General features: G+C 41.9%; 1 protein-coding gene across 1 annotated transcript in view; it reads left to right on the top strand.

Moving 5' to 3' along the window:
• The first annotated feature begins 21,197 nt into the window (after window positions 1-21,197).
• The window catches only part of TDRD3 (tudor domain containing 3), a 119,582-nt gene continuing 118,367 nt past the window's right edge, over window positions 21,198-22,412 (top strand). Inside the window, exon 1 of the mRNA XM_054817631.1 lies at window positions 21,198-21,480. Coding sequence (XP_054673606.1) covers window positions 21,440-21,480 — 41 coding nt within the window. The 5' untranslated portion in view covers window positions 21,198-21,439. The remainder of the gene's footprint in view (window positions 21,481-22,412) is intronic.

The following is a 22,412-nucleotide window of genomic DNA, read 5'->3' as shown; positions in this document are numbered from 1 at the left end:
TTCTGAAAGAAGATCCCTGGGTTTTATTTTCATTGCAATCTCTGATTTCCAGACCAGGCTTATCAAACACCTGCACTTTATATTACACCATCTTTGATTAAAAATACCAGCAACCTTGAAAGCAAGGACCAAGGCTTCCCCTCCATATTTTAGCAGAGTGCCCTGCGCACTTCATGCTTTATCATTAGGAGCTTGGGCAGTTTGTGTTTTTTTCTTTTTTTAACATGTTCACTCAATAAGAAGGGACATGTAAAACTTTGAAAAGTTATTCTATTCCTTCACCTCTGACAGGAGTAATTTTAACAATCAAAAATTAATCATGTAAGAAGGAATAGTTATATCATAGAATAATCAAGATAATACTAAATGAAAAATATTCCGTTTCTGCATAGCAAAATGGCTTCCTTATGACAAATCAGCATTGCTGTTTTGCTTGGGGTAAATTACTCCATACGAAAAATATAACATTTAAGTATAGAACAATTTACTTTTAGGTTATAAACGGTATGTTTTGGCTTTAAATGAAATGTGAAATAATCCCTCACTGCCTCACAAATATATATATTTTTCCCTTCGGTTTGTAACACACAAACTATAACATTTTGGAAATGACACTCTTTTTTTCTTACGGGTCTATAACAAGAATAGCAAGACACAATTCCATATAGCTTGAGAAGTTAAGCAGTTTGATACTTTTCAGATTGCTTTATTTTCCCCTGAAATTGATTTTGCAATCAGGTATGTCTTTGCTGTAATCTTGTTTATTTTAGAAAAATGTACATGAAATCCTGTTTTCCTGAATACAGGGGAAAATAAGAAACAGGAGACATATCTTTCACTTGATAACATTTTACTCTGAGTTCACTGGTTTGGATTGCTCTCTGACGTATACAACAATTAATTCTCTTGCTGTTTCCTGTGTTTTCCTTCTGATATACGCACATGCGTATACAGTAATTTCAACTCAGGTCATGTATTGCCACTTAATCTAAACTTTGAACACCTGTCCTGTGAGGAGTGGCTGAGGGCTTTGGGCTTGTCTGGTTTGGAGAGAAGGAGGCTGAGGGGCGACCTCATGGCTCTCTGCAGCTTCCTGAGGAGGGGAAGTGGAGAGGGAGGTGCTGAGCTCTTCTACCAGGTGTCCAGTGACAGAACGCATGGGAATGGTTCAAAGCTGGGCCAGGGGAGGTTTAGACTGGACATTAGGAAGCATTTCTTTACTGAGAGGGTGGTCAAACACTGGAACAGGCTTCCTAGAGAGGTGGTCGATGTCCCAAGCCTGTCACTGTTTAACGGACAATGCCCTTAATAACAGGCTTTAGCTTTTGGTCAGCCCTGAGTTGGTCAGACAACTGGACTAGATGATACTTGTAGGTTCTTTCCAACTGAAGTAGTCTATTCTAAGTTTCCGTTGCTGCCTGCCATAAGTAAAAAAAAATAAAAAAAAACTAAAAAAAAAAAATCAGAAATTTAACTGTTTCCTTGTTTGGCTTGAATGAAATAGCTGGCCTTTCTAACCACATCAGCTTTTGAAAATCTGTGATTCAATATCAGTTAAAGACCAAACAGCTATAAGCTATTCAGCTTCCTGCACAATAGCTGAATTGTGAACAAAAGATTAAATTTTAGCTTTTCAGTTGAGATATTTACCACCCCTATTTTTTTTTGGTACTTGGGGCAATGTAAAAGATAGAGACTTGAGTGTGTACAATGCAGATTAATAATAATATCATAGTTATGTCATGCCAGGTTTCATAAAGAAAAGACTCACAGGCAAAAATGAATTCTTAAACCTGAAATATAAAGACATGGGGAGTGTTCTAATCCAAAAATCAGAACCTTTGTGAAGAAGATAGCTACAAACCGTAACTTCATTTTTAGCATCTTGTTGAACCTTTTGGCTTTGGTTGATATCAATAGATGAGCCACTATCATAAATACAGAAGAACTATTTTTCAAAAAAATCTTATCAACAGCCACAGGCAATTTCAAAAGTATAAACCCCAACTGTTTCAATAAAAACGTCTTGGCAGATTTTCAGTTGTCAGATTTGTTTAATGCTGTTCTGAAATTGGATAAAAGTTTGATGGAGCTGATTCTTCACTCAGGATAAAATTAAAAATCTATTAAGCTGCTTTATAGATCTTATAGCTGAAATAATTATGTGTCACTAGGCAAAACACAGGTTACATATACGGTCAGTTAGGAATCTGAGTTTTATGGATCAGATGCGTTCATAACTACTATGTGGGCAATCGACTTGACTGAACACTGTAAGTGCCTCAGATCCATTAGAATCACTTCCAGATACTGTAAGTATTTTTGGAAGGTTTCAAGATACTTAAGCTAGATGTTGTTGAAATGTCTAATACCACTTGTGGTATTCCTTGTGTTATCTTATAGTGGTATAGCTTATATTAGCTCCAAAGTCCAACCATATTACCTTTTACATTTTGATTTCCGAATCTAAGAGCACTGTTTAAATTTATCACTATCTATCTGATGTCTTGAATTGTCAGGATGCCAGGTGAAGCCGTGTATGTAATCATGCTCAATTGGAGGAGATAATGGCAGAGAGCCTGAGCTGCAGAAAGCTACAGGAAGATACAGAAGACTGCCTTAGCTCTGCTTGGCAAGTGTGAAGCTCCAGCAATGTTTCAGGGACTCATGGACAAGATATTAATGTCATTGTGGTTATGTATTCACATCTTGATAAATACTACCTCATGCATACATCTTATGGATTGAACATATACGAAGAACAAGAACTATTTTTCAAAAGTTATTCAGGGTAATGGGATTCATTTCCACCCCAGCCCTGTAATGAAATATGAGAAATGAGGAAAACTACTGAGGATAACCTTTGAGAAATTAAAAAATTATAAAGCTTATAGATATGTCTTGCTGGAGTGTCCAGTTTTACCCACAAAATGGCAAGTGAAATCTTTCATGGGCTTAGCTAGAGAACACAAAATTGCATGCACATATTTTTTTATAATTGTGACTTTTTGAATAGACGCATGTGATATAGACATCAAATTAGAGATGATACAGAGATGATACACTGGTATGGCGGGTTAGCTGTGGCTAACAGTCAAACTCCCACCCAGCTGCTCTCTCACTGCCCCTTCTCAGTAGGACAAGAAGAAAAAATAAGATAAAAAACCTCATGGGTCAAGATGAAGACAAGGAGATCACTCACCAGTGACTGTCATGGGCAAAGCAGACTTGACTTGGGGAAAATGAATTAATATTGACAATTAAAATAGAGTTGGATGATAAGAAAACAGACAAAAAGTAAAACACCTTCCCCCCACCCTCACCCTCCTTTTTCCTAGGCTCTACATCATTCTTTCATTCCCAACTCCTCTACCTCCTGCCCCTACCCCTGAGTGGTGCAGGAAGAATGGACGTTGTGGTCAGTCCATAACAGCTCCTCTCTGCTGCTCCTTCCTCCTTGCTTTCCCCTTGCTCCAGCATGGGTCCTTCCACAGCCTGCAGTCCTTCAGGGTAAACCTGCTTCTGCGTGGGCTCTCCAGGGGCTGCAGTTCCTGTCAGGAGCCTGCTCCACCATGGTCTCCTCCAGGAGCTGCAGGGGAATCTCTGCTCCAGCACCTAGAGCACCTTCTCTCACTCCTTCTCTTACCTTGGTGTCTGCAAGGCTGTTTCTCTCTTTTGTACCCTCCTTCTCTGCTTGTCTGGCACTTTCTGGCCTTTCATGAATATGCTTTCATGGAGGTGAGGCCAACCCTGCACCTCCTGTCTACCAAAACCCTGCACCCAATACGACCTGGTCCACGTGGGTCACCATTCTACACACATGGGCTAGAGAAGATAAAGCACAATCCTATGTAAACCCAGTAATTAAAAGCCTGGACTCTACAGGGAATAGGATCTCAGTTTAATATGGAAACTCTGATATAACTTTATGCGAGTGAAGCTACGAGGGGATAGTGCCATTTTGTGGCCATCTGTGTGGTTCCAGTTGTCAAAAAGGGTATAAACTAATGAGGGTGGGGGGGATTTGAACACTTTGACTCACTGGTAGTTGGCACTTCTTATACTGTGGTACTATGGTTTTATTCACACACGTGAGGTTGGGTTGTTGTTTTTTTTTTAAAATAAATGAAGACAGAAATTATAGACAATGAGCGAGTGTCTGCCTCTAGCCTTGAGTGGACTTGTTACAAGGATGGGTACTGTGGAGACCCAGGAGGAAAGACACCTCAGCCTGTGAGAAAAAAAAAAGATGATGTTGGAAATTCGATAAGGAGATGATTACCAGCTGAAGAAATTGCTTAAATGGCCATGAGTAAACAATTATTCATGGCCTTCAAAGATGGCCACAGTCAGAGGTTTGGAAGTGTATGTTGTTCATTGGAAGAGGATATTTCTGCCAGATCACCAATGGCCACTTGCTCAATATGGGATGGTTGTGATTATGCTGTTATTTTGTCTATTGACTTAAAACAAAATCAGTTTGGAAAATTATTTCAACCAGAAATGTGGTGGTGCACAAGGGCCTAACAGTCAGAATCAGACCGGTTTCTTTACCTTCCAGGAGAGATAGATAGTCTTTGTTGCTTCTTTGTGGTTTGCCATTCATTTCTTAAGTGATAGCGCCTCATGAAATCCATGCAATGGCCCTTGCAGAGTTATCAGCATTATCCTTGCTTTCCCGTGCTTCAGAGTATGCAGCAATAATGTTGCCCTCACTTAACATGTGGCAATGGATATCTGCTATAGTTATACTCTACAGAACAGAAGATAAGATGATTTTAAATTTGTAAGCTATCTGCCAGGTTGTAGAATTTAATTTGCAAGACCAAACTTCCGCAATATTGTGTTTATGTTGCAGTGTCATTTACTGTTTAATAGAAACATTCAGAATGCCCTAGTTCCATCTGTTATAAATAGTGAAGGCTGATAAACACTATGCAAACACAAGATGCAGCTTTCTGGCAAATTATGCTTAGTACAGCCCCCAAACATTAAGCAAGATTTATAACATTTGCATCTCTTTTTTTTTTTTTCTTCTTTTACTCTACAGTAATTACTCTAGAGCTTTGAATAGATATATAAATAACACTCAAAGTTTTACATTAAATTATTGTGTGAGAAGACAGGGACAAGTATTCGCACACACACACACGTTTCACACCTTCAGTACTACTGCAGTTACAAATCTTGTTATGGCTGCAGATTTTTTGATATAGCTACTTGCAAATACATTTTTTATCAGACAAATACAGTCGAAAGGCAAGCCCACACACTGTTACGCATTGTATGAACAAACCTCTCAGTTTTCGATTAAGAAGATGGAGATGAACGAGACGAGTAGCAATAGACTTGCAAAGGGCTCTCTGATGAATAACCAAAGATGAAACTACGGCTGTTTCCTGCTCTCAGGAGCAAGGGAGAAATTGTGTGACAATACGGCGAGTGAGTCACTGAACGAGGCAGTTAGTTAGAAGGTGTGAGTGAGGTGTGGTAGCAAAAGAAGGTTTCTGGTAATGCCGTTTGGGCGTGATCACTTTATTATCTGCCGAGACTGAAAAACAAATTATTCTATGCAGTTAAAGAAAAACAAGCTTGCAATCTGAAACACTTGAGACAGTCTACAGAAACACTTGAAAAGATGGAGTTTAAGTAAGTTTATGTCTTCTTTTGCTCAAGCTGGATGCTGGCAGGTGAATCACACATCCACTCAAACAGTGGAAGAAAGATTTCTTGGTTTGTTTTATTTTTGAAGCAGATATATTTCAAAGGAATTAACTTGACAAACCTCATTGTAGTTACTGCTGACAGTCTTTAAGGTTAGTGGATATTTCTTCCTCTGCAGAAAATGTTTGTTTTTCCAGTCGAGTTGCCTGACTTTGACTTAACCGTATCCTTTCCAGGACATATCCACACCATTTAAATCTCCCTGGTTGCGTGAGCAGATCATGTTATAGACTGGAATTTTTGAAAGCTTAGCTAAAACACTTGCTTTTGGAAAAAGAAGGTGTAAAAAGCTCTGAGATGAGTTTGCACATCCGTCTCCTCAATTATATTTGACTTGGAGTAATTAGCAGAAGGAGATGTACTCTTTAAGGCAAAAGGTATATTATGGAAAACAACCGCTTCCCAGGCTGTCACCCCAGTGCAAGACACTTCTTCCATACCCACAGCCTCAGCTGAGTAACCCACAGTGCTCATACCTTCGTGGTTTCATCTACTGTTTCTCCCAATGTTTTACGTATTGACTTGTAAAGTCTTTTTCTCCTGTCAATACAGGGACGTGACTTTGACATGAGCTTCAAACTAGAGAGGAAAATGAGGAGGAAGATGGGTATATTTACAACACAGTGGCCAACGGAGCTGGAGTTTAATCCATTAACATGTTTATTTCTGTCTTTTTGCTGCAATACAGTGCATTTCGTTTATCTGCAATAAAAGTACAGCATTTTAGGTGTATCAAGTCAGAATATATAACCGGAAAGTGACCTTAATTTGGAATGCAGTAAAGTATGAAGTAAAAAGATCTGTCAGAAAGACAGAAATGTATAGAATATGCAGGTCCCTTATCCCTCTAGCCATTATTTCCTTATGTTCTGGAATTTTTAAATGTGCACTCTTCCCATTCTTTGTTTGTGACCTTTCTTGTAAGGACAGGCATTTTCTTATCTTTTTCTTCCTGGAGTCAAGTTAATTTAATTTACTGATCGTATCAAAGGCCTAATTCTTATGTACGTGTATTTCACTGGATTAGTTTAACTAGGTGTAAAAGAATGTTAAGAAAAGATAATAAGATGATTCGTTTGAACACAACAGGCACAAATTAAGTTGTTAACTGTATCATATACATTGCATTGCTTATCATGTCTGATAAGCAAGCTCAATAACAGTTAGCTTTGACACATCTTGTAGTTGTGTCAAGAGCATAACTTTTCATACCATTTTTTAGTGGCAATGAAAGCAAAAAAGAAGGCTTTTGATTCAGAAATTGGTTTTGCCCGTGCTTCCTTTCCTCTCAACCATCTGCCCTCCACCTGCTGTGGGGAGAAGTCAGTGTTTTATGCAGCAGCCACTACTACACTGCTGGAAATTACAGCATGGTCTAGTATGAGGAACTGAAACTGGTCTGTTGTGAAGAACTGAAATTGATGCTAGTTTACCATACCAGGTTGTGCTGTAAAGTGGTTTGGTTCATACAGGAAAGACAGGGAGGCCCAAGAGAAGTACGATGGATGGATGGATGAGATGGACATTCAACTCTTGTCCCCGGAATAACCTTTTGTTTGTATGAATTAGCACCCCGGTAAAAATCCCTGTTCCTACTGTCAGGTCTATGGGGAAAGGTCTGCATTTCAAGTCTCAAATACAGCATCCCTTCAGTTCCACCACTGAATAAGGCCAGCAGAGCTAAATCATTAGTCAGAGCCAGAGTCATTTAGACTGGAGGGAACCTCTCTCTGGAAGGAATCTGGTCCAATACACCATTCGGAGTAGGTCTGGCAGGTTGCTCAGGTCATCCAGTTGAGATGTGAGTATTTCTAAGGGTGGAGATTCCTCAGCCTCCTTGGGCAACCTATGGCTGCCTACCCTCAAGAGGAGTCCTTTTTTTTCTCTTAATGTTTTATCAGAATTTCCTTTGTAGTAGTTTGTGCTCACTGCATCTCACGATTTCACTCCGCACCCTCAAGGAGCGTCCAGCTTCATCTTCCCTACACCCCTCAACAGGTATTTGTACACAACAACTCCCCTCAGCCTTCTCAAGGCTAAACAAACTCAGTTCTTTTAAGCTTCTCCTCATAAGTCATGCGCTTCGGGTCCTAATCACCCAGAGCAGATAAACAGTTTATCTAAACTTGTACATAAAACACCAAATAGTGTTCAGCTCTTGGAATTCAAGTCCTAGACATGCAGCAAACTTATCTTTGTGTTCAGGAGACAGAGGAGCCAAAACAAATTACAAGATTTATCCTAGATGCATGTAAATTGGCAGGATAACATATCTAAAGTGTCTGAATTAATTGCTGTGATCCTCAGATAAATTAACAAGAAATCTGAAATGGTATATTTGTATGCTTATACATGGCATTAGTGCATGTAGAAATGTTATTTTCTTCTGTCTAGTCTTTAAAAATATACAGCAAATACTTGTAGCTTTCTTCTGAATCTTTTTTTAATTTGATGAAGTTTGGAAATCATACCTTAAAGCCAGAAGATAAGTTAATGACTTTCATTTAATAAGTTTAGCCAACAGGAAAGCCAGTGGTTATTTGATCATGGTCTATCAGTATGTACACTGGGATTGAGACTTAGATCAGAGAACTCATGGAATCAGTAAGACAACATATACAAGTTCTGTAGTTGGAAGACAAACTTATCAATTCAAGCTAAAATAGCATACATCATTTTAGCATGGTGGCAATTTACAATCAAAACAACTTACCTCAGGAATTAATGAATTTATGACTATGTGAAGGCTTTAAATTACGATTGTATGTCTTTCTAAGAGATGTCCTCCAGCCCAGTCAGAAATTATAGGTCAGGAACTAACTGTGACCTCTATTATGCAAAAGTTCAGAGTAAATTGTCTGCATAGGTATTTCAGGTTTTAACTCTCTGAATCTATAAAGTAGAACCAGAGTGATGTGATACATGGCTGCCTGGACTGGAAGAAATACCTTACTTCTCTGTCAGATACTACCATGCTCTCCATTTTCCAAATTTCTATTCACCTGCATTTATTTTTGCAACACCTGTGCCAAAATATGGGAGGAAGAAAATATGTTCTCTCTTCTTTTTTTTGACATAAGTTAGATTGTTTTCTTTTGATTTTTAAAGTAACTCAGGTTGTATTTCCTATTGCAAATAACTTGATTCTATAGGGCAATTTCTGACTACTAAGCATAATGTAAATGAAACCCATAAAACAGTCTAGGTGGATTAAAATCCCTAATAACATTTCACTTTCAGATTCTTTGAACTTACATTTTATTTCTTGAATCTACTGCGTATGAAATTCTATAAACCAAACAAAACCAAAACAAAACCGAGGCATATAACTTCAGAAGAAAACAGAAGAGCGTTCCAAACCTAGGAAATAATTTGTCTCTCTCCTTTTGCCTACCTGTGGAAGCAGAGAAACATTTAAATCACCTAAGGAAAGCTATTAAGATAATTATGAGCTTAAATCTCTGCACTTCATCTTTCTATGATGTTCCTAGTCAGAAAAGCATTAGGCTTCAATTTTCTGTGATTTCCCCTAGAAAGCCCTCTCTTTTTCACTGGGACTCCTCCTGCTTTGCAGGCCTGGGTTCTTCGTCCCTGGAGCTATTCCATCACTTCTGTAGTAGCATACCATGTGCATCCCTCAGCCTCCTTACACAACAGATTGCAGTAAATCTTCAATTTAATATCCTAAACCCCTTTTTTATGAGGCATAGAAATAAGCTTTCCTTCAGTAAGTGATACTTCCTCAGCTTTCCGAAAGCACAACCTAACTTGAGAAACCTAAAATAAATTGTATGCGTGTTCTATAGAAATTCTCTAAACAAATAAAACTGAGAGACATTTTATAGCAGTAATAATTTCTTACTTGCAAGTGTTTCAAAAGACTCCCACAGCAGCAGGTGTTAAGGAAGTATCCATCTGTTCTTGTTTCTCTGCACAGAAGTATATTGAATAGATAGAGTTTCTAAATGTTCAGGGTTGTCATTAAAATGGGTTAGCTGTGATCGTCACTTAAGGCATTCCTGATATTGAAATTAAAATGAAGACTATCTCTGGTTCTGGTGCAATTTGAGAATGCGATCAATGGTTCCCTGAAGAAACATCCTGTCAACTGAGTACTTTTTAAATTATCTTCTGAAAACCACTTCAGTATTCCTGTGACTGAACTGGAAATGCTGTATCAGCAGCATTACTGTTCTCTGAAAATATGGATCAAAACCCAGCTGTTGCAAATATGTTAATCGTTGAATAAGGTTAAGAGATCTGAAGACTTTATACTACACTTGAAACTTATGTTTCTATTTAAATATTGAAGGCTTTTCTGCTTTCTCCTCCATTGCGAAAAGTTATCCGAGTCACTTCTAAGCAAGGCTTCAGAGTCTCTAAACTTGAGTGCTCCAGTATAACGCCCGGAGGACTGGAGCTTCATCGATGCAGCAGTGGAATCAGCATGAGAAAGGAGAGATGCACACAAGTCGAGAAGCACAACACATCAGTGGTTTTGGAAGTGAAACAGAAAATGTACGGGGCAAGCGTATAAATGAATCTACAAAACATCTGTGAAACTTCTACACACTCCAGGGTGTTTTTATACCTTAAGTATTTAATATCTAAGCTACTACACTATTGTATATTGAGGTCAGAAAATGCATCTTGGCAAGCAGTGTGAAAGCGTTAAGAATGAAAATTCCCTCTTTGCTCTTTAGCATTGTACCCCACTAAACAGGAGGGAACAAAAAAGGGGTTTTGCATGTAGCACATATATAACAATTATAATATCTTTAGAATTAAAGCTAAAATAATACCAGCTGAGGTATTGAGGCTTTGTGTTAGTTTGTGATTTGCAATGGCTGGTAGCTTCCATCCAAAAACCTGCTAGCAGTACTTGCTCAAATGCCAAAGTTTGATCTGTCAATTATGTTTTCATTTTTATTTCTATATTCTGTCCTCCCATGAAGGCACGTTGCTTTAAGTCCTATGGAACATTCTGCTATTTGTATGTGAATGACTTGGTCTGGATACCTAGTAGCCAAATATTCTCATTCCATGATGGAATAATTGTGGTATTGTCAACCACAACTATTTACAGCTGACTCTATCTGCAAAGCTTCAGGATCTTAGCTTTGAAACCATCAGTTAAAAAATACAGGGCTTTGCATCTTCCAAAGAAACCTCTCAAACAAGTAAAAGCTGGCCAGCCTCCAGCTGCTATGGGATCTCTCCAGATTTAAAGTCCAGCCTTAAATGCAGTTATAAAAATATAAACCTTACATAGTCTTTTTGTAGTTTATGGAAAGCTTTTTGTTGTTGTTGTTGTTGTTGTTGTTGTTATCTTAACTGAGATTTTTAAATCTAAAAAAAATGTGGGTAGAGGGAACTGTTTTTTTAGCAGTTTTGCAGTTGATAAGTGGCAAAATTACAAGAATAGCATTTTTACCCAGGGGGAAAAAAAAAAAAAACAAACCAGCAAATAAAAACCCTACCACGATCTGGACACCAAAACGTGCAATATACTAATTTGTTTGATGGAAAAGTATAGATTGTGTGCTAGGATTGTTTTGGCACCGGGCATTTTGCTAAGCCACCTGCCAGGTTAAGCCACTCTAATAACGTAACCATGGTAATACTGCTGGCGTCAGCGTGAAAGACCGATTTGTGCAGCCTGTAAGGATTGGGCACCTTAATGCATTAACTGGAGCTGTTAGGAAATGTTTGGAAATACATATGTAAAATAGGTATAAAAGGTTCTTTTAGATTGTTTAGTGTTTTGCTTCGGGCAATATTTGTTAACAGCAGGCCACCCTGTTTATAGGGCTATGCGAATGTGGTTGCGAGCACTGAAATAGATAACAAACGGCTGGTAGATTCTGTTCTGCTGCTTTGCTTTTTGTGCTTTGATGGGAAACAACTGTTTCATTTTTAGCAATAAAAGTGTGTTAGCCCATGCCTGTGTATCTGCTGATGTAAACTTGAGACTTACAGCAGTAATTGCAGAAAATCTGAAAACAGACAAACCCAGCAAAACTTGGAAGCTTTAGTTAGGGTCTATAAAAATGGTCAGCGAGTTGGTCAAGGTGTTGTGACCACATTTTATCCTCCTTCTCCCCATCCCTCTGTTGTTTTCCATATGCTTTTCCCACACACGCATTTCCTGTCCCTCTCACATTCGCCTTTCATATGCCCCTCAGTTATGTGTTCTCCTCACACCTCTAATTTGCAGCTACACTGCTCCACAAATAATGGGTTTGTTTTTTTCCAAAGAGGCAATGATCTGATGATATACCGTCTCCAGCATCAGTGCTGACTTAATTAATTTCTACCCCTGCGCCAACACAAGTGGTGCAGGACCGTAATGTGACTCAGATCAGAAAAGAGATCCACTTCAAAGTAAAAACCTCAGCTTCCCTATTTCAGCCAGGCGCCTGGTTCACATGGTAGCCCCACAAGCTTAAGCATATGTAAACATAATTAAAGGAATGCCTTAGTGAATTTTATAGAGGGTAGAACAGAGTAATGATTATTTCTGATTTTGTGGCCAGACAAGGGAAAAATATAAACTTATAAAATCTGTATTCACCCTCCGTGCCAAAAGGCAATTTGTATGAGAAGAAAAAAGGGAGTCCTTAATGACCTCTCTGTACATTTATATGTTGTGTCTACTTTGTTTTGCTTACTAGCAGTGTTACTTGACATATTATTGTTTCATAATAAAAAATTATTTTCCTTCATTGCATCTTATTTTACTGGTCTGACACAGGTAGCCCAAATCGTTGCTCTAGGCTGTGCCCCAGTTGTTGCCAACTTTTCTTTAGTCTCTCAATTTTTTATTGTCTTCCTCTAGAACTTTTTCTTCTGAACTCTCATTTATCTTTTTTTCCCCTTTTGCTCATTTTTCATGGTGAGTGCCAGTTCTCAATGGTTCACTAATTTGCCAGACAGCACTGTGCTTTCTGGAGCGTATTCGTGTCCCCCAGGCTGTCAACTGTTGGATTCTGCGTAGAGTAGTTGCTGAATTAGCACATGTATTTGCTTCTGAACTGAAGCGGGATTTTTTTGTAGGCTGTGGAAAAAGTAGGCTTATGCTTTTGTACCGAATTAAGAGAGTTAAAGCTTTTAAAACAACTGCAGCAACAGGAACCCACTTGTGGATTTGGGGCTATACAGCTTTTTCGGTCTCTGAAGCCCTTCCCTTCGCTCTTACGCCATATGTTGTATTGACTCCATTTGAAATATCTTAGGCATTCAGGATAAATATCCAAGCCAAGGAAGTTCAAAGTATATACTTGCGAATAACGAGAGGTTGCTCATGGCTCTAGCATTTCTGTTTCTTTTAATTCTTTATCTTTGAGAACAGCAGAATTTAACCTAGAAGTTAGCTGAAACATACAGTTGGAAAAAGAATATTTTGCTTTTAATAACTTAAAATATGTAGGACTGCTTTAAGGATGATCCTATAATTCTATAATTACCTTCATAATTCTGCAGTTATTAGAATAGAGGGCCTGATTCTCTATTGAAAGGAGATTAAAAACCTACTATTAAAAACCTACTATGAAGATAAGCCGATTCTTTCACATTCTTTTGGTTTCTTGCTAACAGGCAGGAAACAAGGAGCACTGAGGACAGAATGGTAACTAAAATCAGCAAAGACAGAAAAGCTACATAAATAAAAGCAGAATCAGAAGAGAAAGGAATTGAATCATTCATAAGTGAAAGTGAGTTCAGTTATTGCGTTTGATTGTTAGCAGCGTTGATTTTGCTGCTTCTTAAAAGTTCTTAGCATTTTTAGCTATTTTTCCAAACTGCACTGGTTTGGGCCTGCAGACTACAGGGGAAAAGCAGTGGCAGGCAAAAGCTTCCACCTCTGAATAGGAAAGATGCATGACACAGTATATTTTCACTGCTAGGAGATAACACAGAAACATTCTTGCCTGTTTAGTGTGTATTCAATCATGGACAGAAAGTCAACTGCTTAGCTGGAGCCTGGCATAGATTTCCAATAACTTGTTTTTCCTCAAGCGCAAACATACGACAGCACTTGAAGAAAACCACAGAGTGAATCTTTTACGATCTGAAAATAATCTTTTTAGATTTCCATGAGAAAACAGTATTTAATTATTTCGTCTTTTTCTCCCACCTTGCAATTAAGTCAAATGCTGACACAGATTGCTGGATCATTTATGCCCAAACTGCTCATATAGACATGATGTCTTCTGGTATTGTGGATATATGAAATTAAAACTTTATGGCTTTTAATAGTAATAATAGCGAAACCAATATACAGAGTTAATACACAGCCATGTATATTGCTGCATAATAGGTAGTCACCGTTTTGTTGTGCAGCTGTGCTCTCCAATCTAATCTATGTTTATAGTTAAGGTCATATTCTGCTTGCGTACTATGCAGGATGATGGTGTCTATGCCTTTATTGCTCTGGTGGGTTGATCTACAGGCTTCCATCATCTGCAGTGTTTTGGATGTTGCTGCCCTGCTCTAGAGGTATGGGCCCAGCTTTCACAGGGACGTCTGTGGGGCTGCACAGGCAACTCAAAGGTGTTCCATCCATGCCCACACGGCAGGTATTTTATGTCACCCTGAGTGCTACCTGACACTGTGTGAGGCACCCTCTTGCACGACACCTATTCCACAAGGCCTTCAGCATGTCTGGGAAGATCCTCCAAGTGCTTTCCCTAATTTATCTGCTCCAGTGTCCATTAGTATCCACCTTAATTTCACTGGGACAAACTATGACAAATTCAACTTGAAAGGCAGGGGAAGCATAAGGGAAGCAGAAGTCTGCAGAGAGCACCAGACATTCCTCACCTGCTCTCCTTCTATTTGAGGGCACTGTTGCTGTCTCGTACATTGAGTGGCTGTATGGATAGCTGTTGGCCTTCAGCAGTGTCTCCACTGTTACCGAGTTTTGTTCAGTTACATCATGCGTATCAGTCTCGGACATGAACTGACTGCCAGTGGGACACTAATTTCTCGACGTAACAGACCACGCTCGTAGCTCTGGGGAAGAAGCTCTCAGGAAGCAGCAAGCACGGGCTGCCCCACAAGGGATGGAAGCCAGGAGCTGAGGGCAACAGCAAGGCAGGTAGGGCGATGATCCCACCCAGGCGGCCACAATCCCGCAGTACCTGAGCAGGTACCACGCTGGTGAGCTGGGTCAGCCAATATTCAAGATTACTAGACATGTTTGCAATGATGAAACAGGTGCAAGGTCAAGCCAGTATGTCAAATCAGTGGTTCAGGATCAGCAAGGCACAAGGCCAGGGACAGGCATACCTCAGGAAAGTGTCAAGGATGGAGGACCGAGCTTCAGTGCAGTTCCCAAGCAAAGGGCAAGAGGGCCCCATGAGGCTTCTCACAGCTCCTTCTCACACAGCTCTCTCCAGCAGCCTGATCCAAGGCTACAGCTGCGCCGTATCCGAGCTGGACTGGAGCACAGGCAGCCAAATGCCAAGAAGGGAGGAAGAGGCTGCAGAGCCTCTTGGTGCACTCAGAGCCCTGACAGCAGCATGCTTATTTCCAGATTTCCATCCAGTCCAGAAAGTATCAGTCTCTTAAAAGTAATCTTGTTAGAGACAAGGCACAGCTGTTCAGGGCTGGGATGTTTACTGCAGCCTGGTGAAAGTCTGCAAAGCCATATGCCGTTTGATCCTCTGCTCCCTGGCTATTTACCAATTCAGTGTCCAGAGGACCAGTATGTTGAGCTGTGCCAGAATCACTGACAAACACAAGCCCTTCTGCTGGCCCTCCCGGGGGCCCGCCAGAGTCATAATTATACGAGATTACATTCCGCTGTAGTTTGTGATCCATCGTACCCTAGTGATCATTGCAGTGGCTCATCCGCGTTAACTTTCAGATCTGAACTGTCCACATTTTGATAAGCAGCCATGCACAGGCCTAGCAATAGCATGATCATGGTATCTAAATATAGTCTTATCCTGCCACCCACTACTGTCTTAACAGCAGCGATGCTGTCTTTGTGACTGACATAACACCAGTGTGGACTATACCTTCAAGATCACCATGGCCTGCCGTGCACTTAGTGATCCACAGGAGAAAGTGGGGAGCGTGTTGAAACTGAAAGGTTCCAGATGCAGAAAGTCAGATGACAAAATCAATTAGAGCAGCCTAACAAAAATGTTAGCCTTGGCCTTAGCACAAGTTCTCTCTCCTTGAAACAGCAGCTTAACTACAGTCTGTGGCTATAGGTGGTGATATTATGTCTAAGGCTTCATAATTCTTAACAATTTCCAGGCTTCCTGTTTGTCTCTTTCCTTCATCCTGCTCTTTTTCAAGCTGCTCTCCTTCTTTCACCCATTAAAAAAAAATCATTACTTCTGTAATTTTCCCTTCTTCTCTTTGTGAAAAGTTAATTCCTTCTCCAGTTGCCATAACAGATGACAGCTGTTTGATTGCCTTGAGACACAACAGGTCAGGCTTGGTCCCTCACCCCCAGCAGACACCTCCTCAGTGTGAAACACTTGTAGTAACCAGCCCTCTCTGCTCTTTGTCTACAATTTAGGGAAGTTTATGATAGAAGAAGGACAAGGAGAAAGACCAAGTGCTGACTACTGTCCTCCCGCTTCAGATGAAACAGAGAAAACATTCACGGTATTTTAGTTGAAGTGCAACACGACATGCAGTAAATCAGATCAGGACCTGGCTCATCAGAGGACACCGGGAGATACCTTCTTTTGTTGAAAGCACAGCACACTCCTAGAAATACAGTGACCAGAAGTGAAGGCCCTTTACCTTCAGTGCCCCGTTACTTTTGGCTACAGATCCAGGGTAAGGATCATCTGCTCTTGCATCCAGTAAGAGGACCTGTTACCTTCAGATAATGTAATGAAGAAAGCGTATTCTACAAAAGATTAAATAACAATTGAGACGAAAGCAGCATTCTTGTCATTGTGGGGACCGTGTGGGGGTGCATGATGCCATAACTCACAATGAGTGTTACAGGTTTCTGCTCTTGCCCGTTTCTGGCAGGTGCAGTCATCAGTTTCAGCTCCTCAGTTCTGTGAGCCCACTGCTGAACCAAGATGATCGGGGCTGGAGTTGGCAGGAGATCAAGGCAACAAGGACGAATCAAGCCACAGGTAGGAACCTTCAGGGCTGCTGCAAGAACTGGCTTTGGCTGCCTTGCCCCGTGTGCTAGTTCTATCTGTTCTCTGACTCACCAGTGCCCTAACGGAGGTCCTCAAGTAGACCAAACATTTTAGGTACTTACAGTTACAGAGCATTGTGGAAATATTCTTTGTCGTAGATTAAGTTGTCCCAGGTCACATGGGCAGCAGTCAAGAACAACTATGTTTTAGGCACATCTTTACATGCCTGTCATTACCCGATACTCCAGAGGAGGGGCTGCCTCTCTCAGTCACTGAATGACATAATGTACATGGTTTGGGTTTTGTGAAGAAATCACAAGATCTAGTTATTCTTTGCTAAAATAAAAACAGGAGCTAGTTGCTGCCTAAATTCAATTTCTGCTTTTAGCCTCCTGCATTTCCAATAAATAAGGCAGATAAATATAGGATATGTAAGCAAAGTGATAGTCATACAGCATTAAATAGTAGTACTTTAAACTTTATTGATTAATAATCTGAATGTAATAGAAAAACAAGATGTACTGCATAATTAAATACGGCTTAGAAGCAGAGCACAGCACACATAAGGGGTCCTTACTACTTACCTTGGTCTTATATTACATTATGGCACATTGTTGCATACTTGCAGTTAGCATGCTTAAGATGACATATTAAGCAATCTCTCCCCATTAACCCCCTCTACCTTTTTAAATAGCCATGTCATACCTTGAATATGTATAATATCTAAAAGGTAAATTTAATAGATCTAAAACTTAATGAAACAATCACATTGATTTAAGAAGATCTTATTAAAATGTAAATAGCTTTATGCATAGCACTTTGAAGATATAAAGTACCAGATACATTTTATTTCTTTGACGGAGAAGATCAATATAGATAATTCTCCGGTTTTCCTCGAAAGCTGAAATCCTTTGTAAAAGATGTACCAGAGTAAGCTGTTAAGTCTCATGACCTGGTTTTGGATGATTCGGAGTGATGTTACTATTAAGCCTGTTTCTGCTTAAAACACTGAGAAACCCATCTCCAGAGAAAAATTGTGGCCGAGTTCATGGTTAGTATTGTTGCCAGCAAGAGCTGTTGCGAAGAAGGTAAAAGCGAGGCCCTGCCTCTCCTTTCCCGTGGGACTTACTTTTAAGCTTGGCCTTAGCGCCAGCCCCCACCTGGGCTACATCACAGCCGTGTCACAGCTACATCTGTGCTCAGGCTTGTACCTCCTCCACCCTGACCTGGACTCAGACCTGGCTTACCAGCTGTGCTCGGACCTGTCCCATCCCAGGGGCCGTGCTGAGTGATCACCGGGCTGTGTCTGACCCTGGCCACCATCTCTGGCCCTGATCCTGACCTGGACTTGCCGCTCCACACCCTGGCTCCTTGTGGTGAGGTTACTGCTCCTGCCTGCCGTGTTGCTGTGCCCCACTCCTGGCGATGCAGCTGGCCCTCGCTGCTCCGTGACACTTCTCTGTGCCATTTGTGGAATAACTGGTTGAGGCATTCCTTAAATTTAACATAGCTGATTTAATAATTTAGCATTTTTAAATAGGACCATCAACTAGTCACACATGGGGGTGCATTTGTGCAAACCATCACAATGACTAAAAATTACTGCTCTTTTTTTTTTTTTCTGGTATTGACATCTTTCAAAGGTACTACAAAAAGTTATTTTATATCACAAATTATCCTGAAGCTATATATGAAACTTAGCTGTGTTAGTTGTCCCTCACAGACCTTGTTTTTTAACCTCACACTTTTCCATGGCTAAGACTTTGAAACAGACGCTTGGAAAGAGAAATTGGAACGAGCCTTTCAACTTCAGTGAAGTATATCAAAGTACATTATGGTTTGGACAGAAGGAGTCCACGTGAATTTTGTGAACAGTGATGCACTGATTCATCTTGAGTAACATGCATTTTTCAGAGAAAGCTGTGGAGGCACAGAACCCCTTACAGGTGTGCTGGAGCCTGGGCTTGGTCCCTGTATAACCCCAGGTACTCTGATGATCATTAGTTTCAGCAATGTAATTTATTCTAAAGGCAATGGATATGGAGATATGCTCTAAGAATGTTTTATCACGAGGCTCCCTTTAGCAGCCTTATAGTAACTGAAGGGGTCTACAAGAAATCTGGAGAGGGACTGTTTACAATGGCACGGAGTGACAGGACAAGGGGTAATGGCCTTAAGCTGAAGGAGGGTCGATTCAGATTAGATGTCAGGAAGAAATTCTTCACTGTGAGGGTGGTGAGGTACTGGAACAGGTTGCCCAGAGAACCTGTGGATGCCCCCTCCCTGGAAGTGTTCAAGGCCAGGTTGGATGGGGCTTTGGGCAACCTGGTCTAGTGGAGGGTGTCCCTGCCCATGGCAGGGGGTTGGAACTGGATGATCTTTAAGGTCCCTTCCAACCCAAACCATTCTATGATTCTATGATATCAACAGTTGGTACAGAGGGTCTTATCCCTCCAATTTGCAGTTTTCTGACTGCTTGGCAGACATTGTTATCACCTTCAGTTTTACAGAAGAGCTAACGATTTACCTCACTGCAGCACAGCTCACAGCAGCTAGAAACAGCAAAGATCGGGCAGTGCCCTCTGTGAGCAGAGAAACATGCACTAATGTGTGCGCCTATCTATGTGTCTGTCTATCTATCTTTCTATCCATCTATCCATCTATCTATCTATCTATCTATCTATCTCTCAGCTTCCACGTAATGAATTTGTTAGAACACATGCCTGAAGACCTTTAAGGACAGCACTGGGTACTACATTTTCTTTATAGATGGTGTTTTGTGCCATGAGGTGCAATAGCTAACCATATGCTGGTGTAAATTGCTGGTGTAATTGCCTAGTGATTTCGATGAAGATTTAGGTGAGCAAAAGTTTCCATGTCTAAACTAACATGAGGTAATGCATAAAGTCCGTAATTCTCATTATCTTCTCCTAGGTCATATTCCATCCCTTACTAATTGGTGCTACGAATACCTCTTTTTGAATTGTAATAACATTTACAACCTTTTCTTGATAATCTAATGTGCAGCCAGGTCAGACTCCAAATGCAAGGTGTTTTTATTCCCATTTCTTTTGCATAAGTGGCTGAACTGATGCTACGCTTCCAGCTACCTGCTGGTGCTTTTCCATGTCAGCACGTTAAATGTGCAACAAGGATGCGACTCGGCCACTAACATTTCAGCGTGGCTCTTCTGCTTCACTTTAGGCTATTCCTCAGCACTAATTTAAGAAAGTACGCCTATTTCAGGGCTTTTATGTTAGTTCTCCTTGCAATTATTCCTTTGGAAGCTCATATTCATCTGGAGTCTTTTCATGATATGGGGACTGCACCACCTTTGAAAATCCAAACAAGTGATATGGTTATTCAATCCATGAAGGATACGGCTGGCTGGGTTGGCTCAGTTTACTGAACTCTGTGTAGCTGGCTCTGGTGATTGCTCTCTATGAGCTTGCATCAAAAATGCGTTGTTGCACTTTCCCAGTTAATAATGCTCCCTCTGCTATTATTTTTTTTAATGACCAGCACGAGGATTAAAACTTCCCTGAGTGCGACACTCATTGTTTTGAGATTTTCCTGGCAAAGATTGCATATGTCAGTCTTCTATTTTAAGTGAAAATCTATTATTTTAAGGCTAGAGCTTATCCTTTCTGTTAAGACTCCAGATCAGAAAAGTTTCAAGGATTATTGTATGTGCAATGTAAGAGATTGCTCAGATTAATCTGAACAATATAGGGTTTGTTTCCTTCTTCTGTGTCAAGCTTTTTATAATTATTGATTTAAAAAAAAAAAAAAGGTGTAACTTCTTGAACAGCAGCAGCCACACAGGACACCATACGCACTAGTGACGAAACCTTTGTCCTAGAGTATATAATCCATACGATACAAAAGAGAATACGATGAATGAACATGCCATAGTAAAAGAAAAAAAAAAAAAGTGACTAGTGTTGATCAGCACAGAAGAAAAAAACAGGGACTCCTGCAGGAGACTCTTTTCCTACATGACGTTATTAGCAATAATATTATCTGTAGATGAAATGCGCTTAAAATAGACTCTCCTCGCTACTACAAGGAGGCAGGCCGCTGGCCAACGCTCCCGGGCGGCAGAGGCCCATCAGCGGGCTGTGTGAGGCCCTCCGGGGCGAGCCCGACCTGCGCAGCCCGGAGACATGCGGGGGCCGGCGGGGCCCGCTCTCCCCCGCCTCCCAGCCCCGCGGCACCTCCGCCTCCTGCTTTGCCCTCACTCCTTCCCTTCTCCGCCATGGCGGCTGCGGCTTCCAGGCAGGCAGCTGGACGCCCGCCTCCTCCACCGCCACCTCCCTCATCTCCGTAGCAGCCGGTCGCGGGCTTTGTTCGTCTCTCCCTGCGCCGCCTCCGCCCCTTCCTTCCCTCCGCTCCGTTCCTCTCCCTCCCCCGCCGGAGAGCTGGCCGGGCCGAGCGCCCGGAGAGGGCCGAGGGGCGGGGGAACGTGAAGTCCCCGCGTCCCTCCTCCGAGTGCCGGGGCTCCCCGCAGCGCCCGGTGGCCCCGCTCCGGCCCGGCCCCGCCGCCGCGCCCCGGCGGTCCCAAGTTCTGGGGGTGAGCGGCGGCAGGAGGCGCCATGGCCGACAGGACGAGGGCGGCGCTCTCCGAGTCGGGCTGGTAAGTGGGGGCGTCCTCGGCTGCACCGCGGCCTTCCCCGCCGCCGGGGCCGGCCCGCCAGTCCTCGCCGTAGCCTAACCGCCGGCCCCTAAGGAGCGGGCCACGGCTGGGGGCAAGTGCGTTTTTTGCGGGTAACTCCGAGCAGCGGCGTGGGGTTTTGGGAGTTCTCCTGGCTGTGAAGCGGCGAGGGGACATCCCCGCCTGAGCTTGGAGCTAGTCGCGGTGTCCATGGGAAGGGGGTGCTGCCCCCCTCTCCGAGCGCTTGGGGCCTGTCGCTGGAGCGGCTTGTGCTCATTGCGGGGAGCAGCTGTCGGCCCCCCTTGGTAGCCCTGCGGAGAGAGGCGCCCCCCGGCCCCTTCGCGGGCGAGGCGCCCCCCGGCCCCTTCCCGGGCAAGTCGCCTGCCGGCGGGGCCGTGAGCCTGGCCAGGGGCCTGCGGGTCCCGTGGGCCTGAGGGGCAGCGGGGCCGGCTGCGGCCTGGCTCCCCCTCTGCTGACTGACTGACTGCCTTTCCCCGAGGCCTGCCTCGGCTGGCTGTCGGCGATAGCAAATGCCAGGAGGGCTGGCGCTTGGCGATAGTTTTATTGGTTTTAATTACATTGTGCTCCCTTTCAGCAAGAGAGGTACGATGGAAAAAGTGGAGTTAAAGTAGGGTAAATACACACGTGAGGCTTGAACCCCGGTATTTGTGTTTTCTAGTCAGTCCTAATCATCAGGCACACCATATCTGTTTTGGAGCAATATGTTTCCATGAGTTGTGCTTTTCAAATACCTAGAACAAACTCTTATTTGCTAGTCTGGAGGTGTTTTGGCACTGTTGGAAGTTGATTTTTTATTTATTTATTTACTTTTTATTAATCAAAGTAATTTTCCCATTAGTCAACACTTCATCTTTTTTCATTGACTGCTTACAAGTCTTTCACCAAAACAAAAG

This window comes from Grus americana, chromosome 1 (genome assembly GCF_028858705.1).
Source record: "Grus americana isolate bGruAme1 chromosome 1, bGruAme1.mat, whole genome shotgun sequence".
Lineage (NCBI taxonomy): Eukaryota > Metazoa > Chordata > Aves > Gruiformes > Gruidae > Grus > Grus americana.
Note: the sequence above shows the minus strand (reverse complement) of the source record. Positions and strands in the feature narration are given on the sequence as shown.